The 20,413-nt window shown below is 42.7% G+C and overlaps 2 protein-coding genes across 3 annotated transcripts in view; one reads left to right on the top strand and one right to left on the bottom strand.

Annotated features, from left to right (window-relative positions):
* Positions 1 to 741: 741 nt before the first annotated feature.
* Positions 742 to 12,047, bottom strand: LOC106562673 (BRCA1-associated protein). The gene is made up of 13 exons (XM_014127650.2): positions 11,764 to 12,047; positions 11,171 to 11,332; positions 10,689 to 10,923; positions 6,902 to 7,091; positions 6,661 to 6,774; positions 6,425 to 6,573; positions 5,850 to 5,925; positions 5,281 to 5,419; positions 5,054 to 5,163; positions 3,159 to 3,248; positions 2,906 to 3,009; positions 2,527 to 2,666; positions 742 to 2,415 (listed from the first exon to the last, which is right to left on the bottom strand). Exons 1-13 carry the CDS (start codon positions 11,840 to 11,842, stop codon positions 2,201 to 2,203), a joined length of 1,803 nt encoding a protein of 600 aa, XP_013983125.1. The 5' UTR covers positions 11,843 to 12,047; the 3' UTR covers positions 742 to 2,200.
* LOC106562660 (N-alpha-acetyltransferase 25, NatB auxiliary subunit) overlaps positions 11,776 to 20,413 on the top strand; it is a 24,416-nt gene continuing 15,778 nt past the window's right edge. The window contains exon 1 of one of the 2 annotated variants that reach the window (XM_014127639.2): positions 11,776 to 11,950. Coding sequence is in view for 1 of the 2 variants with exons in the window: in XM_014127631.2 (XP_013983106.2) it covers positions 19,782 to 19,839 (58 nt within the window). In the remaining variant the exon portion in view is untranslated. Of the gene's footprint in view, positions 11,951 to 19,686; positions 19,840 to 20,413 lie in introns of those variants that run through there. The other variant, XM_014127631.2, reaches the window with a different exon arrangement.

Here is a 20,413-nt window from a genome sequence, read left to right as displayed (position 1 = left end):
ATCCACATACTTTTGTATATATAGTGGGTCGCTACACTGAGTGTACAAAACATTAAGAACTCTTGCTCTTTCCATGACATAGACTGACCAGGTGAAAGATATGATCCCTTATTGATGTCACTTGTTAAATCCACTTCAAATCAATGTAGATGAAGGGGAGGAGACATGTTAAAGAATCATTTTTAAGCCTTGAGACATGGATTGTGTGTGTGTGCCATTCAGAGGGTGAATGGGCAAGACAAAATATTTAAGTGCCTTTGAACGGGGTATGGTAGTAGGTGCACCGGTTTGTGTGTCAAGAACTACAACACTGCTGGGTTTTCACACTCAACAGTTTACCTTGCGTGTCAGGAATGGTCCACCATCCAAAGGACATCCAGCCGACTTAACACAACTGAGGGAAGCATTGGAGTGGAATGCTTGACACCTTATAGCGTCCGTGCCCAAACTAATTGAGGCTGTTCTGAGGGCAAAAAGGGGTGCAACTCAATATTAGGAAAGTGTTCCTAATGTTTTGGAAACTCAGTGTGTGGAAGATAGAGTGCTGCTCTATTGTCCAAGTCAAATTTCCCCTCAGGGACAATAACGTATATCATATATGTTCTTCTCTATAACATGGAATACAAATAACACCAGAACCAAAGTTTAATTTTGTTCCCTAACAACCTACTTAAAGCAACAGCATTCAATACTCAACTGAGGTAGAACTGCACATTACTGAACAAACACCCTCACGCAGAGTACAAATGGTAAGATCATTTATTGAGAGCTTAACAACATGAATACAAAACACAGTGAAAACTTAATCTGCTGAAAGTTGGCTAAAATAAAAGGTGGTATGCAGCTGTGTACCATTTGAATGTCTATGTTGACCTGGATACCATGCTTTAACAATATTGATGCTAAACTATAGTGGAAAGCTGTGCCTGAACAGAACATACTGGAAGGCTTTTAGCAATGCAACACAAACACACAGGAACGTAAACAAGGAACACAAACAGCTGATAATGGTCAGTATAGAGGCAATAGAGTGCTATTTCATGCTTGACTGAGGTGGGTTGTTGGTGAGAATATGGTGGTCGCATACATACAGCTAGGTGCATGGAAACAGGAGTGAAACTGATGTAGACTATTTGAAGAGTATTGTACTGCATTACAGGGATTTACATAAAAATCTGCTAGGCACTTGTCCGAAGATTCTTATTACTTGCCCCAAATGTTTTTGTTTGCTATTTACATGCAGAAGTGCCATGTATTGCCTGCCTTTCCCCTACACATAGGGGGGGAAATCAGAAAGATCAGTACTTGAATTTTTTGTCTTTTCAAAAAATACGAGGCTGGCTAAACTTGCCTGACTATAAATGCAATAAATTGTCTGTCTTTCACTTAAACAAATCGGGAGAAACCAGAAAGATCAGTTTTAGGCTACTGGAATTATTTGCAGTTTGGTTATTTTCACACATCAAAAAAATAAATAATATCACCTGCCCAATGGGGAAACCTCAGTGCAGGCTCAACTTGCGTGACTGCTAAAGTCACTTGCCCAAGGAAATAGGGCAACCCTTGATGTTAAACCCTGGTATTATATATTCTAGATTGTACAGATGCACATCTCAGCTGTGTAGGAATGCCAAAGCATCAGCCACATAATCCTGTGCCAGTCTATAAATCTGACACAGGTCATTCGTAAATTGAGAAATTAAACATTTCAGCGCTTGACTTAAATCTCGGATCTTCAGTTCTGACACGTTAAAATGATCAAAATGAAGAAAAAAACCCAGCAGAAACCCCATTCTCACTATAGGACTGAGTCATGACATTTCATGAGGGTTATTTTCTTTCTTTCGATCATTACTGTCCGGTTTACTCACTTCCTTATTCCCATGAATCTCTTCTCCTTCTTTAAGGACGTAAACTAGCAGGTCAACCCCAAAAAATTATGTAATGAGGGAGAAGAGCAAACCTCTTTCAAATCAATCATTTTTTAATTCAGCAAAGTGGGCGCCTTAAAGCAGAGATATACACCTAACTTCTGACCCCTTCATCTCCAAATAGTGTCTAAGGAGCCAGGGTCCTTTTTCAAAGCACAAACACAGGCACACACAAAGGCACCAACACGCACGCACTCACACACACTTCAATAATGTCATTTTTGTGGGTCACTTCCGGCATCCGACTTCCCTTCCTAGTTGTGTCCTCTCTACTTCCCCCTTTTGGACCGCCCCCTGCGGCCTCTGCCTATGGCGGAGGGTCCTGGGGCGGGAGTGGCTGCTGCGCCGATGTTGATGCTTCCTTCCTGTATCTCAGTCCTGGTCTCTGGAGGAAGACCTTCTATCTGCTGCTGGGTCTCCAGGTAAAACATGACATCTCTCAGCTGCTCCTGGAGCTCGGCTATCACCCCGTCCTTACGCTCGCCTGGAGGAGGGAGATAGGAGAGACTTGTCATTTAGATAATATTGTCATCCATTACACTCCCAGATAAAGATTATGTCCACAAAGTAGAGCTCTAGTCTCCCTCTGACTCACCCGTCTCTCTCGCCTTGCGTTCCTCCTCGGCCAGCTGGGCCTGTAGTTGAACCTGATTGGCTCTCAGACAGCGGTTCATTTCCTGTTCCTCCTTCAGCTCATGACCAAGCTTTGTCACACGGGTCGACAGCTGACCACACCTGGGGGGGGGGGTACGACATACAGCATGGATATGTACCTACCACCTACAGGTAGATGGTGCTACCAAAACACACAGATTCTCAATAACAACTTCTCTCCTGTCTCCCAACTACTTTAGAGAGAGAATGATGATGTACAGCATGACTATGTACCTACAATCCACAAGCAGATTCTACTGATTCGAAAATTCTACTGTGTCAGGATGATTGACAGCTGCCGTGTGAGAGGCTCCACCTACTTCTTGTCCATGCTCTGTTTGTCCTTGGCCAGCTCTCCCAGCCGACGCTCCAGGTTATCACAGCGATCTATGGTCTCCTTAAACTTGGCCTTCATGTTGTTGATCTAAAAAACACACACAGGGCATGAGCGTACGCACACACCAAGCACACATGGACCAGACATTCAGCTGGACAGATGCGTGCGTACACACACACACACACACACACACACACACACTCCGAACACATGTCCACACTGAATCAGGCACCTACCTCCTCCGCTGTGTCCTTCTCCAGGTGAACTATCTTATTCTCCCAGTAAATGCGCTGGGACTCCAGTTGACTCGTTAGCAGGTAAGAATACTGCAGGAAGAGGAAAGATCATTCTGGGGGAGACAAATCGTCTTTAACGCGTGTGTTAACTAACAATAGGTCATAATTTTTTTGTTGACATATTATATAACACATCAAATTGTAAGTTGATGTTGTTACATTAGAATGAAAAATAGGGTGTCACACACACAAACTTGTTTTACTATCCTTGTGGGAACTAAAAAACGGATTCCCATTCAAAATCGGATTTTCCCTAACACTTAACCTAACCCCTAAACCAGTGGTTCTCAAACTAACAGTTGCCTGATATGACAGTGTAGTTGAAGGAAAATTTCCAAAATTATACACCAAAAAAACTTTAGATCATCTTAGTATCTCAAAATCATTGTAATGTGGTTAACCTTAAGAATCTAAATGAAAGCTACTCAGCGTGCCCTTAGATCATGGGAAAAGGCCGCTTGAATCATTCCCATGGTGAATGGCTAGGCCCGCTAGGATATGAAACCACACACTATTACAAAGACTTTGATATTACCGGCCTCAATTGATATGGTGAAAACAATATGTGGGGAGGCAGAGGCACATAAAATCACATTGATACCTTTGTCAGATATCACTGTTAAACTAAGAATTGATGCTATTGCTAGCAAGCGAGAAATAACTGTCTGAACGACTCAAACTCCCCAGTTTACGCTCTCCAAATGGACGTTGGCTTTGAGGGCCCGAGATGTCCATGCATTGACTTTTGTTCGGGGGATGCTATTCACGAGGACATATTGTTCTGTCTCATGATCCCCGAGCATGAAATAGGGCACAGAGGATGTTCAGTGTGCCGCATGGCTATATTGACGAAAAACGGATTCCATGGGATCAAATGGTGGGCTTTTTCACAGATGGACCTCCATCTATGGCGGGAAGGCTGGCAGGCCTGTGTCTCCCTCTGCCATATGGACGCATTGTATGATGCACCGAGAGCAACTGGCAGACAAAAAGCTGAGCACAGAACGCGGAGATACACTGCAGCAGGTAACTTCGATTGTAAACTAAGAATTCTTATTAGAGAGTCTTTCAAAAGCGAACCATGCTCCCTTCCCTCGGCTGTGCAGGTTTCGAACAGAAAACAGCATCAGTAAGTGTCCCACACCAGTGATGACTGCTCACCTCCAATGCTTGGAAGAGCACTTTGTGACCTACTTCCCAATGCGTTTGACTGTGATCCTGGCTCAGTCAACATGTCGGTAAGTGAAATCGAACAGCTGATCGAGCTGTCATTGTGACTGAATGCCGCAGACAACGCATTCACGAGTCACTACGGAGGAGTTTTGGTTCCTGAGTCAGAGTGAACACCCTGCCGTCTCCCTTAGAGTAGGACGGTAAGAGTAACTGTCGACCACGCCCCCTGACTTTGAGAAGCTCTGACTCGACATGCATCAATCACACCCCCCTCATTAGTGGCGGTGAGATAAGAGACGGTATGTCAGACTCATTTGCAACTGACTGTCATAGCCCCACATTAAAAGTATGTGATGGTGAGTTGAGAAGACAATCTGAAATACTGTTCGAATTGACTGCCATAGTCCCAAATAAAAAAAGTGAACATTGGCTGTTAATTACATACTTTTTTCCACATGGTTGTGTTCACAAGAATTTTCAGATATCAAAATGGGGTCGTGGGCCCCCAAAAAGGTTTGGACCACCTAAAATAGCCTATTTCCTTGTGGGAACCGGCAAAATGTCCCCCTTTGTCCGATATTTCCTTGTTTTACTATCCTTGTGAGGACTTCTAGTCCCCACAAGGATAGTAAAACCAGAAACACACACACACACACACACACCTCTAATTGCAGAGCGTCTATCTTCTCCTCATGGCAGGTTTCTCCTTCACACCCGTACTGAACCATCTTCCCATCAGTCTTACTGGCCACCAGCCTGTGAACATAGTTATCTACAATACGCATCCACAATCAGTTAAGCACCTTTGCAATGCTACACACAGCGGTTTATACACATTGGCATTTACAAAACACAGACAGAAGTCTGAACTCCCCATAGTCTGCTGTACCTCCAGCATAGTCCCAGACACGGTGGTTAGTGAGCTGCATGGCGTACGTGTGCTGCGTCTCTTCAAAGTGTTTGTAGGCATGACGACTGACGTAGCGACCACAGCCAATATGACCACAGATCAGACAGATCCACAGGTTCTGGAGAGGGAGGGGCGTAGGAGGGAAAACATGAACCAGGGGGAGGGGCGTAGGAGGGAAAACATGAACCAGGGGGAGGGGCGTAGGAGGGAAAACATGAACCAGGGGGAGGGGCGTAGGAGGGAAAACATGAACCAGGGGGAGGGGCGTAGGAGGGAAAACATGAACCAGGGGGAGGGGCGTAGGAGGGAAAACATGAACCAGGGGGAGGGGCGTAGGAGGGAAAACATGAACCAGGGGGAGGGGCGTAGGAGGGAAAACATGAACCAGGGGGAGGGGCGTAGGAGGGAAAACATGAACCAGGGGTAGGGGCGTAGGAGGGAAAACATTAGCCGTGCTCATTTTTTTACACCAATAGCCACTGTAAATGACAGGAGTACATATAGAGGTATGCAAATGTATGTCGTTTTAGTATGTAAATAATGTTTACTTCCTGTACGCCACATTCAAAGCACTTGTTCTCCTCTACAGGCTCTGGGGTCTGGCAGTACCGACACACAGGACAGCTGGAACAGAACAGTCAACACCTTTAAACACACATCAAAACTACCAGCTACCACTTTTTTTGTCCCCATGCTAAAACACAATGCCATATTGTTCAAATGTCGTGTCAAAAAAGGACCCATCCAAAACCCAGGGATAAAACAGCAGCACATGACGATGATTCACTGGCCAGAGAGAGGAAGGATGGAGAAAGAAACACAAGGCCATGTTGTGAGTAGAGCCGAGATGATACCAGTATCGCGATACTCGTTAGTATCCCGGCAAGGAAACAAAACACGAAAACAGCCCTAATGTTGGAAACAAACATCATTATGTTGTCATCCAGAGTCACATTTTTGTATTTTCCAAGCTATGGCACACAATATTTTACAAACAGCAGGTTCTTAAAGGACCAAAGAGTGAGGTCTGCTTTGCGTTTTCATTCTTGCCATGGAAAAAAATATGGCGATACTGGTAACGTCCCGGCCCTAGTTACGAGTTGAATCAGGCTGAAGTACTCACGAGGCGTCCTCCCAGCGTTGCAGACACAGGCTGTGGAAGCTGTGGTTACAGAGTGTAGTGAGAACCCCGTTCACTGACTCATCCATCCTCTCCAGACACACGGTACACTTAGGGAGCTCTGTCAGCTCCATCACTGGAAGACTGGCGCCCTGAGGGTGGGTGAGAAAGATTATAATCCATATCCTGCAGATACACTGCTAAGACGGTCTTTAAAGGGACTAGTGTACATACTGCACCTGCTCAGACTTGATGACCTCGGCTCTCTCCACATAGACCAGCTGGCAGACTGCGTCCTCTATGGAGTTGAACGTACGGCCATTACACGCTGTGTAGAAACTATCTGCGTCAGCCTGGAGCGGGGGGGGCGGTAGAGAGGAAGGTGAGAGAGAGAGAGGCCCGAGTAAATAATTACACAGTTCATAAGCAGACCTTAAAACACAACAAAAGCGCAGTGTTCTATGATCTTACTCATCTCACCTGGCTACTGAACTTGATCAGCACCATGTACTGGTTAGGGGTGGGGTCTCGTATGATCTTCATGTGCTCCATGACGTCATAGAAAGGTGCCACAAACTTCATGAGGTCGTGGCTGGTCATGGTGGAGGGGACGGTCAGGATACACAGCATGGCACTGCGACGCACGTCCTCCGTCAGGGATGTCATCTTGCTGCGAGGGGACAGACAGGGGAAACCAAATTGTCTCAATGCCAGTGAGATACCTTGTCAATAAATCCTATATTTGGTATACTGTAGTCAAAGGATAGACTATGTATGCATGTACACTGAACAAAAATATAAAAAACGCAACATGCAACAATTTCAAAGATTTGACTGAGTTACAGTTCATATAAGGAAATCTGTCAATTGAAATATATTCATTAGACCCTAACCTATGGATTTCACATGACTGGGAATACAGATATGCATCTCTTGGTCAAAGATGCCTTTAAAAAAAAGTAGGGGCGTGGATCAGAAAACCAGTCAGTATCTGGTGTGACCACCATTTGCCTCATGCAGCGCGACACATCTCCTTCACATAGAATTGATCAGGCTGTTGATTGTGGAATGATGTCCCACTCCTCTTCAATGGCTGTGTAAAGTTGCTGGATATTGGCGGTAACTGGAACACACCATCGATCCAGAGCATTCCAAACATGCTCAATGGGTGACAAGCATGGTGAGTATGCAGGCCATGGAAGAACTGGGACATTTTCAGCATCCAGGAATTGTGTACAGATCAACATGGGACTGCATTATCATGCTGAAACATGAGGTGATGAATGGCACGACAATGGGCCTCAGGATCTTATCACGGTATCTCTGTGCATTCCAATTGCCATCGATAAAATACAATTGTGTTCATTGTTTGTAGCTTATGCCTGCCCATACCATAACCCCACTGCCACCATGGGGCAACTCAGCAAACCGCTCGCTCACACAACACCATACACGCTGTCTGCCATCTGCCCAGTACAATTGAAACCGGCATTCATCCTTGAAGAGCACACTTCTCCAGCATGCCAGTGGACATCGAAGGGGAGTATTTGCTCACTGAAGTCGGTTACGACACACCAAACTGCAGTCAGTTGAAGACCCTGGTGAGGACGATGAGCACGCAGATGGTTTCTGACAGTTTGTGCAGAAATTCTTTGGTTGTGCAAACCCTCAATTTCATCAGCTGTGCGGCTGGCTGGTCTCAGACAATCCCGCAGGTGAAAAAGCCAGATGTGGAGGTCCTGGGCTGGTGTGGTTACACGTGGTCTGCGGTTGTGAAGCCGGTTGGACGTACTGTCAAATTCCCTAAAACGACGGAGGCGGATTATGGTAGAGAAATTGACATTAAATTATCTGGCAACAGCTCTGGTGGACATTCCTGCAGTCATCATGCCAATTGCACGCTCCCTCAAAACTTGAGACATCTGTAGCATTGTGTTGTGTATCAAAACTGCACATTTAAAGAGTGGCCTTTTATTGTCCCCAGCAAAAGGTGCACCTGTGTAATGATCATGCTGTTTAATCAGCTTATTGATATGCCACACCTGTCAGGTGTATGGAATATCTTGGCAAAGGAGAAATGCCCACTAACAGGGATGTAAACAAATTTGATCACAAAATTTGAGCGAAATAAGCTTTTAGTGTGTATGGAACATTTCTGGGATCTTCTATTTCAGCTCATGAAACATGGGAGCAACACCTTACATGTAACGTTTATATTTTTATTCAGTATGTATGTATGTATGTATGTATGTATGTATGTATGTATGTATGTATGTACAGTTGAAGTCGGAAGTCATGCAGGTAGGCATGGTCTCTTACTATACAGCTGAAGTCGGAAGTTTACATACACCTCAGCCAAATACATTTAAACTCAGTTTTTCACAATTCCTAACATTTAATCCTAGTAAAAATTCCCTGTCTTAGGTCAATTAGGATCACCACTTTATTTTAAGAATGTGAAATGTCAGAATAATAGTAGAGAGAATTATTTATTTCAGCTTTTATTTTTTTCATCACATTCCCAGTGGGTCAGAAGTTTACATACACTCAATTAGTATTTGATAGCATTGTCTTAAATTGTTTAACTTGGGTCAAACATTTCAGGTAGCCTTCCACAAGCTTCCCACAATAAGTTGGGTGAATTTTGGCCCATTCCACTGACAGAGATGGTGTAATTGAGTCAGGTTTGTAGGCCTCCTTACTCACACACGCTTTTTCAGTTCTGCCCACAAATTTTCTATAGGATGAGGTCAGGGCTTTGTGATGGCCACTCCAATACCTTGACTTTGTTGTCCTTTTGCCACAACTTTGGAAGTATGCTTGGGGTCACTGTCCATTTGGAAGACCCATTTGCGACAAAGCTTTAACTTCCTGACTGATGTCTTGAGATGTTGCTTCAATATATCCACATAATTTTCCTTCTCATGATGCCATCTATTTTGTGAAGTTCACCAGTCCCTCCTGCAGCAAAGAACCCCCACAACATAATGCTGCCACCCCCATGCTTCATGGTTGGGATGGTGTTCTTTGGCTTGCAAGCATCCCCCTTTTTCCAACAAACATAATGATGGTCATTATGGCCAAACAGTTATATTTTTGTTTCATCAGACCAGAGGACATTTCTCCAAAAAGTACAATTTTTGTCCCCATGTGCAGTTGCAAACTGTAGTCTGGCTTTTTTATGGTGGTTTTGGAGCAGTGGCTTTTCCCTTGCTGAGCGGCCTTTCAGGTTATGTCGATATAGGACTCGTTTTACTGTGGATATAGATACTTTTGTACCTGTTTCCTCCAGCATCTTCACAAGGTTCTTTGCTGTTCTGGGATTGATTTGCACATTTCGCACCAAAGTACATTAATCTCTAGGAGACAGAACGCGTCTCCTTCCTGAGCAGTATGACGGCTGCGTGGTCCCATGGTGTTTATACTTGAGTACTATTGTTTGTACAGATGAACGTGGTACCTTCAGGCATTAGGACATTTCTTCCAACGTTGAACCAGACTTGTATAGGTCTACAATTTCTTTTCTGAGGTCTTGGCTGACTTCTTTTGATTTTCCCATGATGTCAAGCAGAGAGGCACTGCATTTGAAGGTAGGCCTTGAAATATATCCACAGGTACACCTCCAATTGACTCAAATGATGTCAATTAGCATTTTTGAAGCTTCTAAAGCCATGACATCATTTTCTGGAATTTTCCAAGCTGTTTAAAAGGCACAGTCAACTTAGTGTATGTAAACTTCTGACCCACTGGAATTGTGATACAGTGAATTATACATGAAATAATCTGTCTGTAAACAATTGTTGGAAAAATGACTTGTGTCATGCACAAAGTAGATGTCCTAACCGACTTGCCAAAACTATAGTTTGTTAACAAGAAATTTGTGGAGTGGTTGAAAAACGAGTTTTAATGACTCCAACCTAAGTGTATGTAAACTTCCGATTTCAACTGTATGTATGTATGTATGTATGTATGTATGTATGTATGTATGTATGTATGTATGTATGTATGTATATATATATATATATATATATATATATACACACACACACACACACACACACACACACAATTTAGCAGCTGCTTTTATCCGATGGGACTTAGTCATGCGTGCATAAATTTTACATATGGGTGGTCCCGAACCCACTATCCTGACATTGCAAGCGCCATGCTCTACCAACTGAGCTAGTCTACTAAATTACTGAAATGTTATTGAAATATAAAGCCAAGGGGTTTAGACTGAGTGCTGCATATAGCAGTAGAGACTCACTTGGTCTTGTAGAGGTGCATGATGCCGTGGACTATCTCCACTGAGGGGTTTCCACTGAAGAAGGAGATCTGGTCTGGAAGATGCTTGGAGGGCGAGTCTGGAGCCGTCTCTGTGCCATTGGCACTGTCCTCTGTAGTGCCCTCATTAGGGTCCCTCTCGCCTGGTTGATTCTCTAGAGGGCAGGCTCCTCCACCCTCCTCTCCCTCTGCCCCAGTCTGCTCAACATTTCCTTTATCTACAGAGCAGAGATCAGGTTTAACTAGAGATTTCTATTCCTATGAAGTCTGACAGAATGATATTCACAGCTGTATTTTCTTTATGAAATCTCAGAATATGTCATATCCCAACACTTATAAAAAAAAAACACACTCAACATTTATTACAGCATTATTAAACCCCAACAATCAATAATACATTGGTTTGTGTACAGAATTGCATTCATTATATATATAATCCATATAGCTATACACCCTAATTTTTACCAGGGTTGGGTGCAATAGTCTCGATGACCATGTCTCCCATGGCTCTGCTGCCGATGTGCTGGTGTAGGACTGCTGCTCTCTCCAACTCTGTCTTCCCACTCAGAGAAAGCCTGGCTGAGCCCAGAGCTTTCTCCTGCAAATCCTCCTCTGACATATCCTCAGCTACAGGGGCAGAGAGGGGGACAGGTAGAAAGAGGGAGACCAGACAAACACAAAGCATCAACTTCTGGAACAATACAATACCTATTATCATCATCCAAAACAGTGTGTGTATGTGTGTCGATAATTTGCCATAATGGCTGAGTCACTGAAGTTACTCTGAGCCAAATGTGTTCCAGAAAACGTAACCTGAGCAGGTCTCTACTGCTTAGAAGAGAGAGTGACTTGCTCTGATGCTGAGGCTCAGAATATTACATGTTTTAGCCTAGCTAGTTCTCATGCTCCTAGTCCTCATACTCCTGTGAGGAAGAGTACAAAAAGAAACACAATTTGTCACTGTGGACTAGCTAATTAACAGTTGCTAGCTAACTAGCTGCTGCTAGTATCTAGCAAGTTGGTGACGTCGGTAGTAAATCTGAAATGATTAAACTCACCGGCGGTGTATTGGAAATTCCGTGGAGAGAGAGACTGGTCTGCGAGCTCCAGACGGATAACGACCAGTGATACACTCATGTGTTATGAAAGAATGACGATTCTTCTCTACGAAAAACCAAACCAAACCAAAACAAAGACTGTCTGACAGCTAGCAAGTTACAGCTAACCTAGCCAGCAGCTACTTACGTGAGTATCTAAGTTAACAAGCCAAATGTCTGGCTAAAGAGAGGGATAATTTATGACGTTTAACGAAACACTAGCATGATGACTTTTTAACGATCACACACATACCACTGAATTATCAAAAAATATGTGTTTCAAGAATTCACCATTTAGCTACGAAAATGGATCTGACCCCGTGAGGAACCTCTTCCGGGTTACTAAATTGATGTCATAATAAAAACTGCTTGCCTAGGTATAATAATAATAACTAAAGAAGCACTGGAACTGCGTCCAAGATGTCCGACCGTTGTTTAAGTTAATCTACTCACGTTCACATACACCGATTCATGGTATCGACTAGTTACCACAGCCACAAAGTCCAAATGGCCCTATTTCGTTCAAATTAATGAAAACCACAATTCATTTAAAGTTAGGCATACGGTTATCAGTGTGGTTTGGTTTCAAATCGGATCTTAAGAAGATCAATTATTACTTTGTGGCTGTGATTATGGATATACTGACAAGAGACAATTGGCCCAGCGTCGTCCGGGGTAGGCCGTCATTGTAAATAATAATTTGTTCTTAACTGACTTGCCTAGTTAAATAAGGATTCCATTAAAAAAAATACATGTCTCTCCGCCCTATCAATGGGAGTCGTTGTCCACAAAGCGGCACGTTTTGTGTTGCCAACACATTTTCAGAGGAAGTTGCTAGCGGCAGGTCAATTTGTTGCTAAATGACATTGTGACGTCATTAAAGTGATGATGCCATTACCTTTTAATGTAAAACTGCGTCATTACGTAGAATACACAATGACGTTACTCAAATTGACTGGCCATCGGCGAAAAATATGATTTGACATTTGTTAGTTTAGATTTGTTTGTTTATTATCACATTTTTATTTGTAAAAGTAATTTAATTTTATATGATCAGATATTTTTATTTTTAAACACAACACATTTAATTTTTGAACAATTACACATTACACATTATTGAACAAATACATTTGATTTATTTTATTTTTAACTAGTAAACCTACACATTCTGAACAAGTATAGTTTTAAGCAGTGTTTTGGTAGTTAACATGCTACCTAACTGATCAACAATTATAGGTACAAGCTAATAACAAGGTATACTGTATATGCTATCTTATTGAACAAGCAACTTAACTCAAATAATGACGTGTGCGCTAGGCATCTCTCTCCAGCTCTCTCCAGGTTGTTGTGCTGCTTGGCTGGATAGCTGCTTACTGGTTTCCTCCAGATATTGCCACTGTTCTCGCTCACACTGCAGTGCACACTGCCACCATCAGCTGTGTGTCTCCACCAGTTCCAGAAAGTCCACTCCTTGCATACGTATTGTAAATATGATGAATCATAGATTGGCAAGGAAATCCACTTCATCTTCACTGTCCAACTGATTTGTTACGGAGCTGGAACCAGCAGAAGAGGATGGAGTGGCCTTAAAGCTGTATGCTGCTGTGGTGCCAAACTCCTGCAGAACTTCACTTGGTAGTTCATGCTGGTAACAGGTATCACCAGCCAGCTTCAGTCCATACCGCACCAGGAGTATGGAGTTGAGAGTGTGCAGTGACATCATATTTCTTAACTTTGACTTGACCACACTCATTTGGCTGAATAGCCGTTCAACCTCCGCATTTGAGTGTGGCAAGGAGAGGGCAGCGAGTGCAGCTTTGCACAGTTCTTCAAATGGATTTGACCTGGAAGAGTCTGTGTAGTTATTCACTTCACTCCAAAACTCAAATGTATTTTCAGTTGAGTCCCACCTAAACAGACGGATGTTTCTCCATTGGGAATCAATTTGATCAATTGTATGGGGCTGGTATCCCAGTAGCTCAGCTCCTTTAATAATTTTGGTGGTGCCTTTATTGTGCTTTAGCGTTTTCTTAACACTGAACAAGGCCATGTTTCGGACGCCTTCTAGATCGTCTGGGAGCCTTGCTTGCAGCTCCTTGCTTAAAGCAACAATGTAGTTGATGCACCGTCTCCGAATTTCCTTTTTGTTCTCTGGCGCAAGACTGAGTTGGTACACCATGCTCTCGAAAAGGTACCCAAGGAATGGTGATGGACTGAGATGTCCATCAATGGCATCCTTCAGGACATTTTTGCCATAGGGTTGACTACTCTGCTGCAAATTGATGTTAAGAGGTGTACCAGATTGTCCAAAAGCTTGTTTCTGTTTGCTCTCCTTCAAATGACTTCACTGCAACTTGTACATTGGACAGGATTAATTACAAGATTGTCAGGTAGTCATAGTTGGTCTTGTCCATGTACATGGCGTGGAGCACTTCCACCGTGTAGCAATGCTCACTGGCATTGGTCAACTCAGTGGAGTTTCAGTTCTTCCCACTGGCTCAATATACGAGTTATCGCAGGTTCAATCGATAGCCAACGTGTCGCACACACATTGGTGATCTGCAGGGGTTTCTGGCAACAATTAATGGTGGCATACACTGCTTTGTACGCCTCGCACCGTTTTGGGGAAATGGAAAACCAGTTGTAGGTTTCCCTGATTAAGTACTCAACACTCCTAGGGATGGTTTCTTTGAATGCTGCACTGTCAGCCAATTGTAAAGAATGGCACACACAGAGGATGAGTACCAAATTGGGCAATGCACATTCTTCCTTTAAAATCTTGTGCATCCTGTTGTGCACCCCAGTCATCACGGATGCATTATCAATGCCAATACCCTGAAGATTCTCTTTTTTAAAGTTACACTTCTCAAGAAACTCAACTACTGCCTTTGCTATTGATCTGGCATCGCCCCCCTCCAATTCAACCAGCCCAAGAAATGTGGACACAACGGTTCTTTTTTTAGCACTGAAATACCGAATCACCACACCCAGGTATTTCGAGACACTGACATCAGTGGACTCATCCAAAAGGAGACTGAACTTCTCACCCCCCACATCTGATGTTACCCTTTTGAGAAAATAAGGAGCCAGTACTCCCCTAATAATTTCTGTGCACTTGGAAGTTTGTTGCTGCCACAGAATCTGAAAAGGCAGCTTTGCAAGCCATACCTAAATGGTCGCATGCTAGCAGGGAACAATGCTCCGCAATGGCCATTGCCATAGTAGCTTCTGCAATTATCCACTTTCTTAACCAACTGTTGTAATGTAGACTGCGTTGTGGGGTTGTACGGTTTTGATTTATTTATATGCTTTGCTGTAACACAATGTTTTTTGACATCATACATTTTTGCAAGCATATCTGATTTGCAGTACACACAGTATGCCCGACAATCATCCCCAATTACTGGCTTCAGCCACCCTTTAAATTCAGGTACAGACTCCTACTCTTTTCTGTACTTCTGGCTGTACCATTTTGATTGAGACATGTTGATTGATGTTGTAAGTGCTGTTCAAGATCAAACATTCGTGACCAACTATATTCATTGGGTTTGTCTCGTCGAACGCATACTACTGCTGCTGGAGTCAGCCAACAATGATTTACAATTGGCTGAAATTGCTGCAGGCCTGCTGCTGCCTGTGCAGGAGTTGAGCGCCTGCTGCTGACAGCACTCACAACGCACTTTTGCAGCCAGGCACGTGTGTTGTGACTGAGTGTGTGACAGAGAAAATAATTTTTGTGTCATTTAGAGGGAAAATGCGTGCATTTTAGCGTTTGAGTCACTTTTCAAAAGTTGATAAAAGTTCCAAATACATTTTTTAAAGTAGCAAAATTTGTTGCTAGGTGCTGTTTGAAAAAAAAGTTGCCAGGGTAGTCTGAAAAGTTGCTTAATCTAGCAACAAAATTGCTAAATTGGCATCATTGGCACGACGGGCTGCCTAGCTCCTGCCTATCCTTTCTTTGGATTGGTGGATACATGTTATTATAATTTTTTGTAATATTCGACGAGGGTTGTTTACGTCAACCAACTGTATTTAATGTAAAGATAGCCTCATAGCATGAATATGCATAGCCATCTCGAGACAACTCTGATATAATTTTTTTTTTTTCTCAAAGTTGCCGGCATGTCACGTGTCCTACTTATATCAATCAAATGTATTTATAAAGCCCTTTTTACATCAGCCGAGGTCACAAAGTGCTATACAGAAACCCAGCCTAAAACCCCAAACAGCAAGCAATGCAGATGTAGAAGCACGGTGGCTAGGAAAAACTACCCTAGAAAGGCCGGAACCTAGGGAGAGACCTAGAGAGGAACCAGGCTCTGAGGGGTGGTCAGTCCTCTTCTGGCTGTGTCAGGTTGAGATTATAACAGTACATGGCCAAGGTGTTCAAATATTCATAGATGACCAGCAGGGTTAAATAATAATAATAATCCCAGTGGTTGTAGAGGGTGCAACAGGACCCAACATCCATAGGTAAGGCTGTACAGTGCATATACGTATACCCCAATGCAATTCTGAGGTCTAATACACCCACAGTGGTGTATATAACAACATTCCAACCTTATATAGTCCAATTGTGGTACGGTTCCACTATTTCTATCTGTTTGCATCAGTTTCAATGGAGGACATTTATTTTCAAAGCGAACTGCTGAGTCCACTATTGTTGCTCATGCTACATTTACATTTTAGTCATTCAGCAGATGCTCTTCTCCAGGGCAATTTACAGGGGCACTTATACGGTTAAGTGCCTTGCTCAAGGGCACATCAACAGATTTTTCACCTAGTCGGCTTGGGGATTTGAACCAGCGACCTTTCAGTTACTGGCCCAATGATCTTAGCTACCTGTGAGTTCAAGACACAGGGGTGTCAATATATGCATTTTTTCCATACAACTTCATTTTATTTTGAGTAGGATAGCAGCCTACACGAGAAATAACTACTAATATTGGTTGTAACCATCGGAAAGCCACCTTGATGTTTGTGTGCATCTGTTAGAGCCAATTTATGCTTGATCAGTAAAATGTGGTTGGAGGCACCATATGGATGGTGTGGTGCAATTGCTGAACCTCTGGTGGATGCAGAGGCCAATGAGCTTGTAGGGCATCGCTGTGCGCCTCTCAAAAGTTCTAACTATGTGGAGGCTCCATATAGCTCAACATTGACATGATTGGTTTGTGGTAGGTGAGGGCGGGAGGTCCTGTATAAACAAACTCATTTCCTTGACACAGCTCTGCGCTGCTCCGTGAAGCATGAATGACCTGGCTTCTGCAGAGGCCATATCACCGTAAATGCTTCCTGACTTATGCAGAGGTCATATCACCGTAAATGCTTCCTGACTTATGCAGAGGCCTTATCACCGTAAATGCTACACGGCCAATGCAGACGGCGGATTGACCATGTAGCGCCTTTAAGTTGTTGTTTGTAAGCCGGCAACAAAACAACATGAAGCAGTATCCTTCACTCTCGCTTGTCGCGGAAAGTAGCTAGATAGTTTAGCCACAAGCATAAACTAGCTAGCTGGGAAGAACTCATTGGAACGATGGACTGAACCGAATCCGTTGGTATCCACTCGACTCTCACTGCGCGACAAATTCAATCAATTTGGGCACCAGGCGTGTCAATATTGATGCCACTTTCAAAACAACTGTGAACTCGGAAAAATAAAGGTCAAATAATGACGTCAGTGATAATCAGGTAGGAAAGTCGGAGCTCTAGAAAGAGGCCCGAGTTGGATGACCTTCATATCGATTTTCCCAGTCGGAGCTAGTCTTTTCCAAGTTTCACGCTCGGAAGTCGGAGATTTCCGAGTTCCCAATTGTTTTGAAGGGGGCATTAGTTCCACTGTATGAATAATAAAACCCGGAAATGGTTGCAATCTTTTTTTCACCATTCATTTTTCCATCTGGGATTTTATAACTACTTTATGTAAGGTCTGTATTTCGTGTAGGCTTACCATCGCGATCTCAGACAAGGTAACTTGTATCAATAATTACCATAGCAATTTTTTTAGAGTAAATTGAGGCGAATATATTGATAAAACTCACCTTGTCCGAGAGAGAATTACACAGCTATCAAAAGTCATGCCAAGGGAAGCCAACACCGAACGCACAATTAATTTATATTTGTTGTAAAATGTAAAAAATGAATGGTGGAAAAACCATTGCAACAATTTTTATGGGTATTATGACGTGTCCATTGTGTCGGACTATTGCCTCGTTCAAAACAACTGTGAATTTGTATAGTACATTACTGGCAAGGACGGGAGTGGGGATCATTTCAAGTGATCTGCTGTAGTTTGGTTAAAGTGGCAATCTGCAGTTGCTAAATACATTTTTTTACATATAAACCTTTGATATGTACCCATTGATTCTTGAAGAATATAACTTAGAAATGCCTCATTAGCTTAGTTCAACTGTCGTACCCCATTAGAACTCAAAATGTAAGCTTGTTTTGCACCAATGTTTTTAAACAAAGTAAACACAAACACTGTATAGTCTCAACATGGTTAAAACTATAATTTTGATATAATGAATGGTCGGTCCTTGCATTCATAGCTCTGTCTGTGAATTTGAGTGGTTGCATTTCTTCAGCCCCATCCCTCAGCTTTTTAGCAAAACAGTGGCGGGGAGTGTGCTTTGTTATTGTTCCAACTGCTGATTGCCGCTTTAAGACGTCATCCTGCAACGCAGATCGGTATATCACTTATATTGTGATCAATTACATTTTATTGGAGACATTTTAAATGATAGTTCTGCTCTAATCTGAAATATTTTGTATCTCTAGAACAGGTGAGTCGGAGGAGGGGTTTGAAAGACCAAGGGCAAGAGTGATCCGATAATATGGTCAGGTGCAGCAAAGAAAAACCTAACAAAGTTGCAGCTGGATCAAAATAAAGCAGCACGCCTTGCCCTTAACTGCACACACAGAACTAACATCAACAACATGCATGATAGTCTTTCATGGTTGAGGGTTGAGGAGAAATTTACTACTTCTCTTCTGATCTTTTTAAGAAAAATGTGTGTGTTGAAAATGCCTAATCACAGGTATAATCTATTTGCATACACTTCAAACAGACATACAGTACATACCCCACAAGACACGCCATTATGGGTTTCTTCACTGTACCCAAACCAAAAACGCATTTAATGCGTCGCTCAGTTATGTATAGAGCCATGTCATCGTGGAATGCTCTGCCACCAGAGGTTACTCAGGAAAAAACAACAACATATTGTATCACAGCACCTCTCCTCTTTCCAAAAGTCTAATTTAACTGTATATAATATGAATAGTGTGTAAATAGTCATTTTTTTTTTATCTCTTGGTGTCTTTCCAATATATAACTGTTATTTTGTATTATTATTGTTTTATGTATTTATATTTCATTTATTTATTTAATGTCCTTGTCTATAACTGTTCTGTATTTTGTCATTTATTTGTATGTTTTATGAGGACCCCAAGAAGAGTAGCTGCTGCACAGTAGCCAATGGGGATCCTAATAAACTAAAATAAACTCCTAGTGGCACAGCTAAACATAACAGTCACGTGTCATTGTGAACTGGATGAAAGAAACAACACAGTCTGATATTTTCAAATGATAACATGTCAATATGGGCTAATGGCAGTTGACATACTTGGACTGTATTGTAACATTTATTTTTCATAAACTGTTTTGAGTTTATTGAACATTCAGTTGAATTCTACTGAAATCCTACTCCCCCTTTTAATTCCTGCCTGTCAGATTGGATTTTAACAGAAGAAGTCGCATGTCTTTTGGTTAGTATTTTTTGTTTTTGGTAGTTAGTAGGAATTTGTTCATCCAAAACATTTTGTTTTTGGGGATATTTTACTACCCCGTACAGTAGGTGGCGGCAATACACTTTGTGAGTGTAGTCTGCCAATAAACCTCAACGAAGAAGAAAAATCCCTGCCTGTTTGACGCGACTGCGCATGCTCAGCCATATACCCTGGTAACCTCCAACATGGCGGCGAGAGGCCATGTGCAAGACCCTAACGACAGGAGACTCAGACCCATTTACGGTAACAATTCGCAGAAAAACAGCCCATCTCTGTCTAGTTAAATGTTTTGTCAGTGTTTATCGACGTACCGGAGTGGTCGTCTGTTCAGTACCTTGTGTCCGGGACTCGTGGGCAGTACCGCGGCCCCCGAAGTCTTAGCCCCGTTCTCAATTCGCCTGCAGTGCTGAATGACAGTGCACCTTGAGTGGATGTCAGCACAATTCTGACAGCGCACAGCTGCAGACCGTTTGCCCACCAATAACGCACAATGAGACAGCTTTGCTTTAAACGAAACCCCAAAAGAGCTTCAACGATCAGTCTCTCTCACTCGTAAAGTTCAGGTCTCCTATATTTGACAGCTAGCTAGTTACCGGTAAGCTACCTAATAAGCTAGCTAGCCGTGTTAGGTAGTATGCAGAGACCGAGATGAATCAGAACCGTATTGCAAATAATTTTGTATCTGGCAGAAATGTCAACAGCTAACTTACGTTAGCTAGCTAGGTAGCTAGTTGTTCAGATACAGTACATCGGGGTGTATTATTAGTTACACAAATTGATCGGATACATTTTAACGTCCGAGCTAGCTCAAGCTCGC

The sequence above is a fragment of the Salmo salar genome, chromosome ssa01, assembly GCF_905237065.1.
Source record: "Salmo salar chromosome ssa01, Ssal_v3.1, whole genome shotgun sequence".
NCBI lineage: Eukaryota > Metazoa > Chordata > Actinopteri > Salmoniformes > Salmonidae > Salmo > Salmo salar.
Note: the sequence above shows the minus strand (reverse complement) of the source record. Positions and strands in the feature narration are given on the sequence as shown.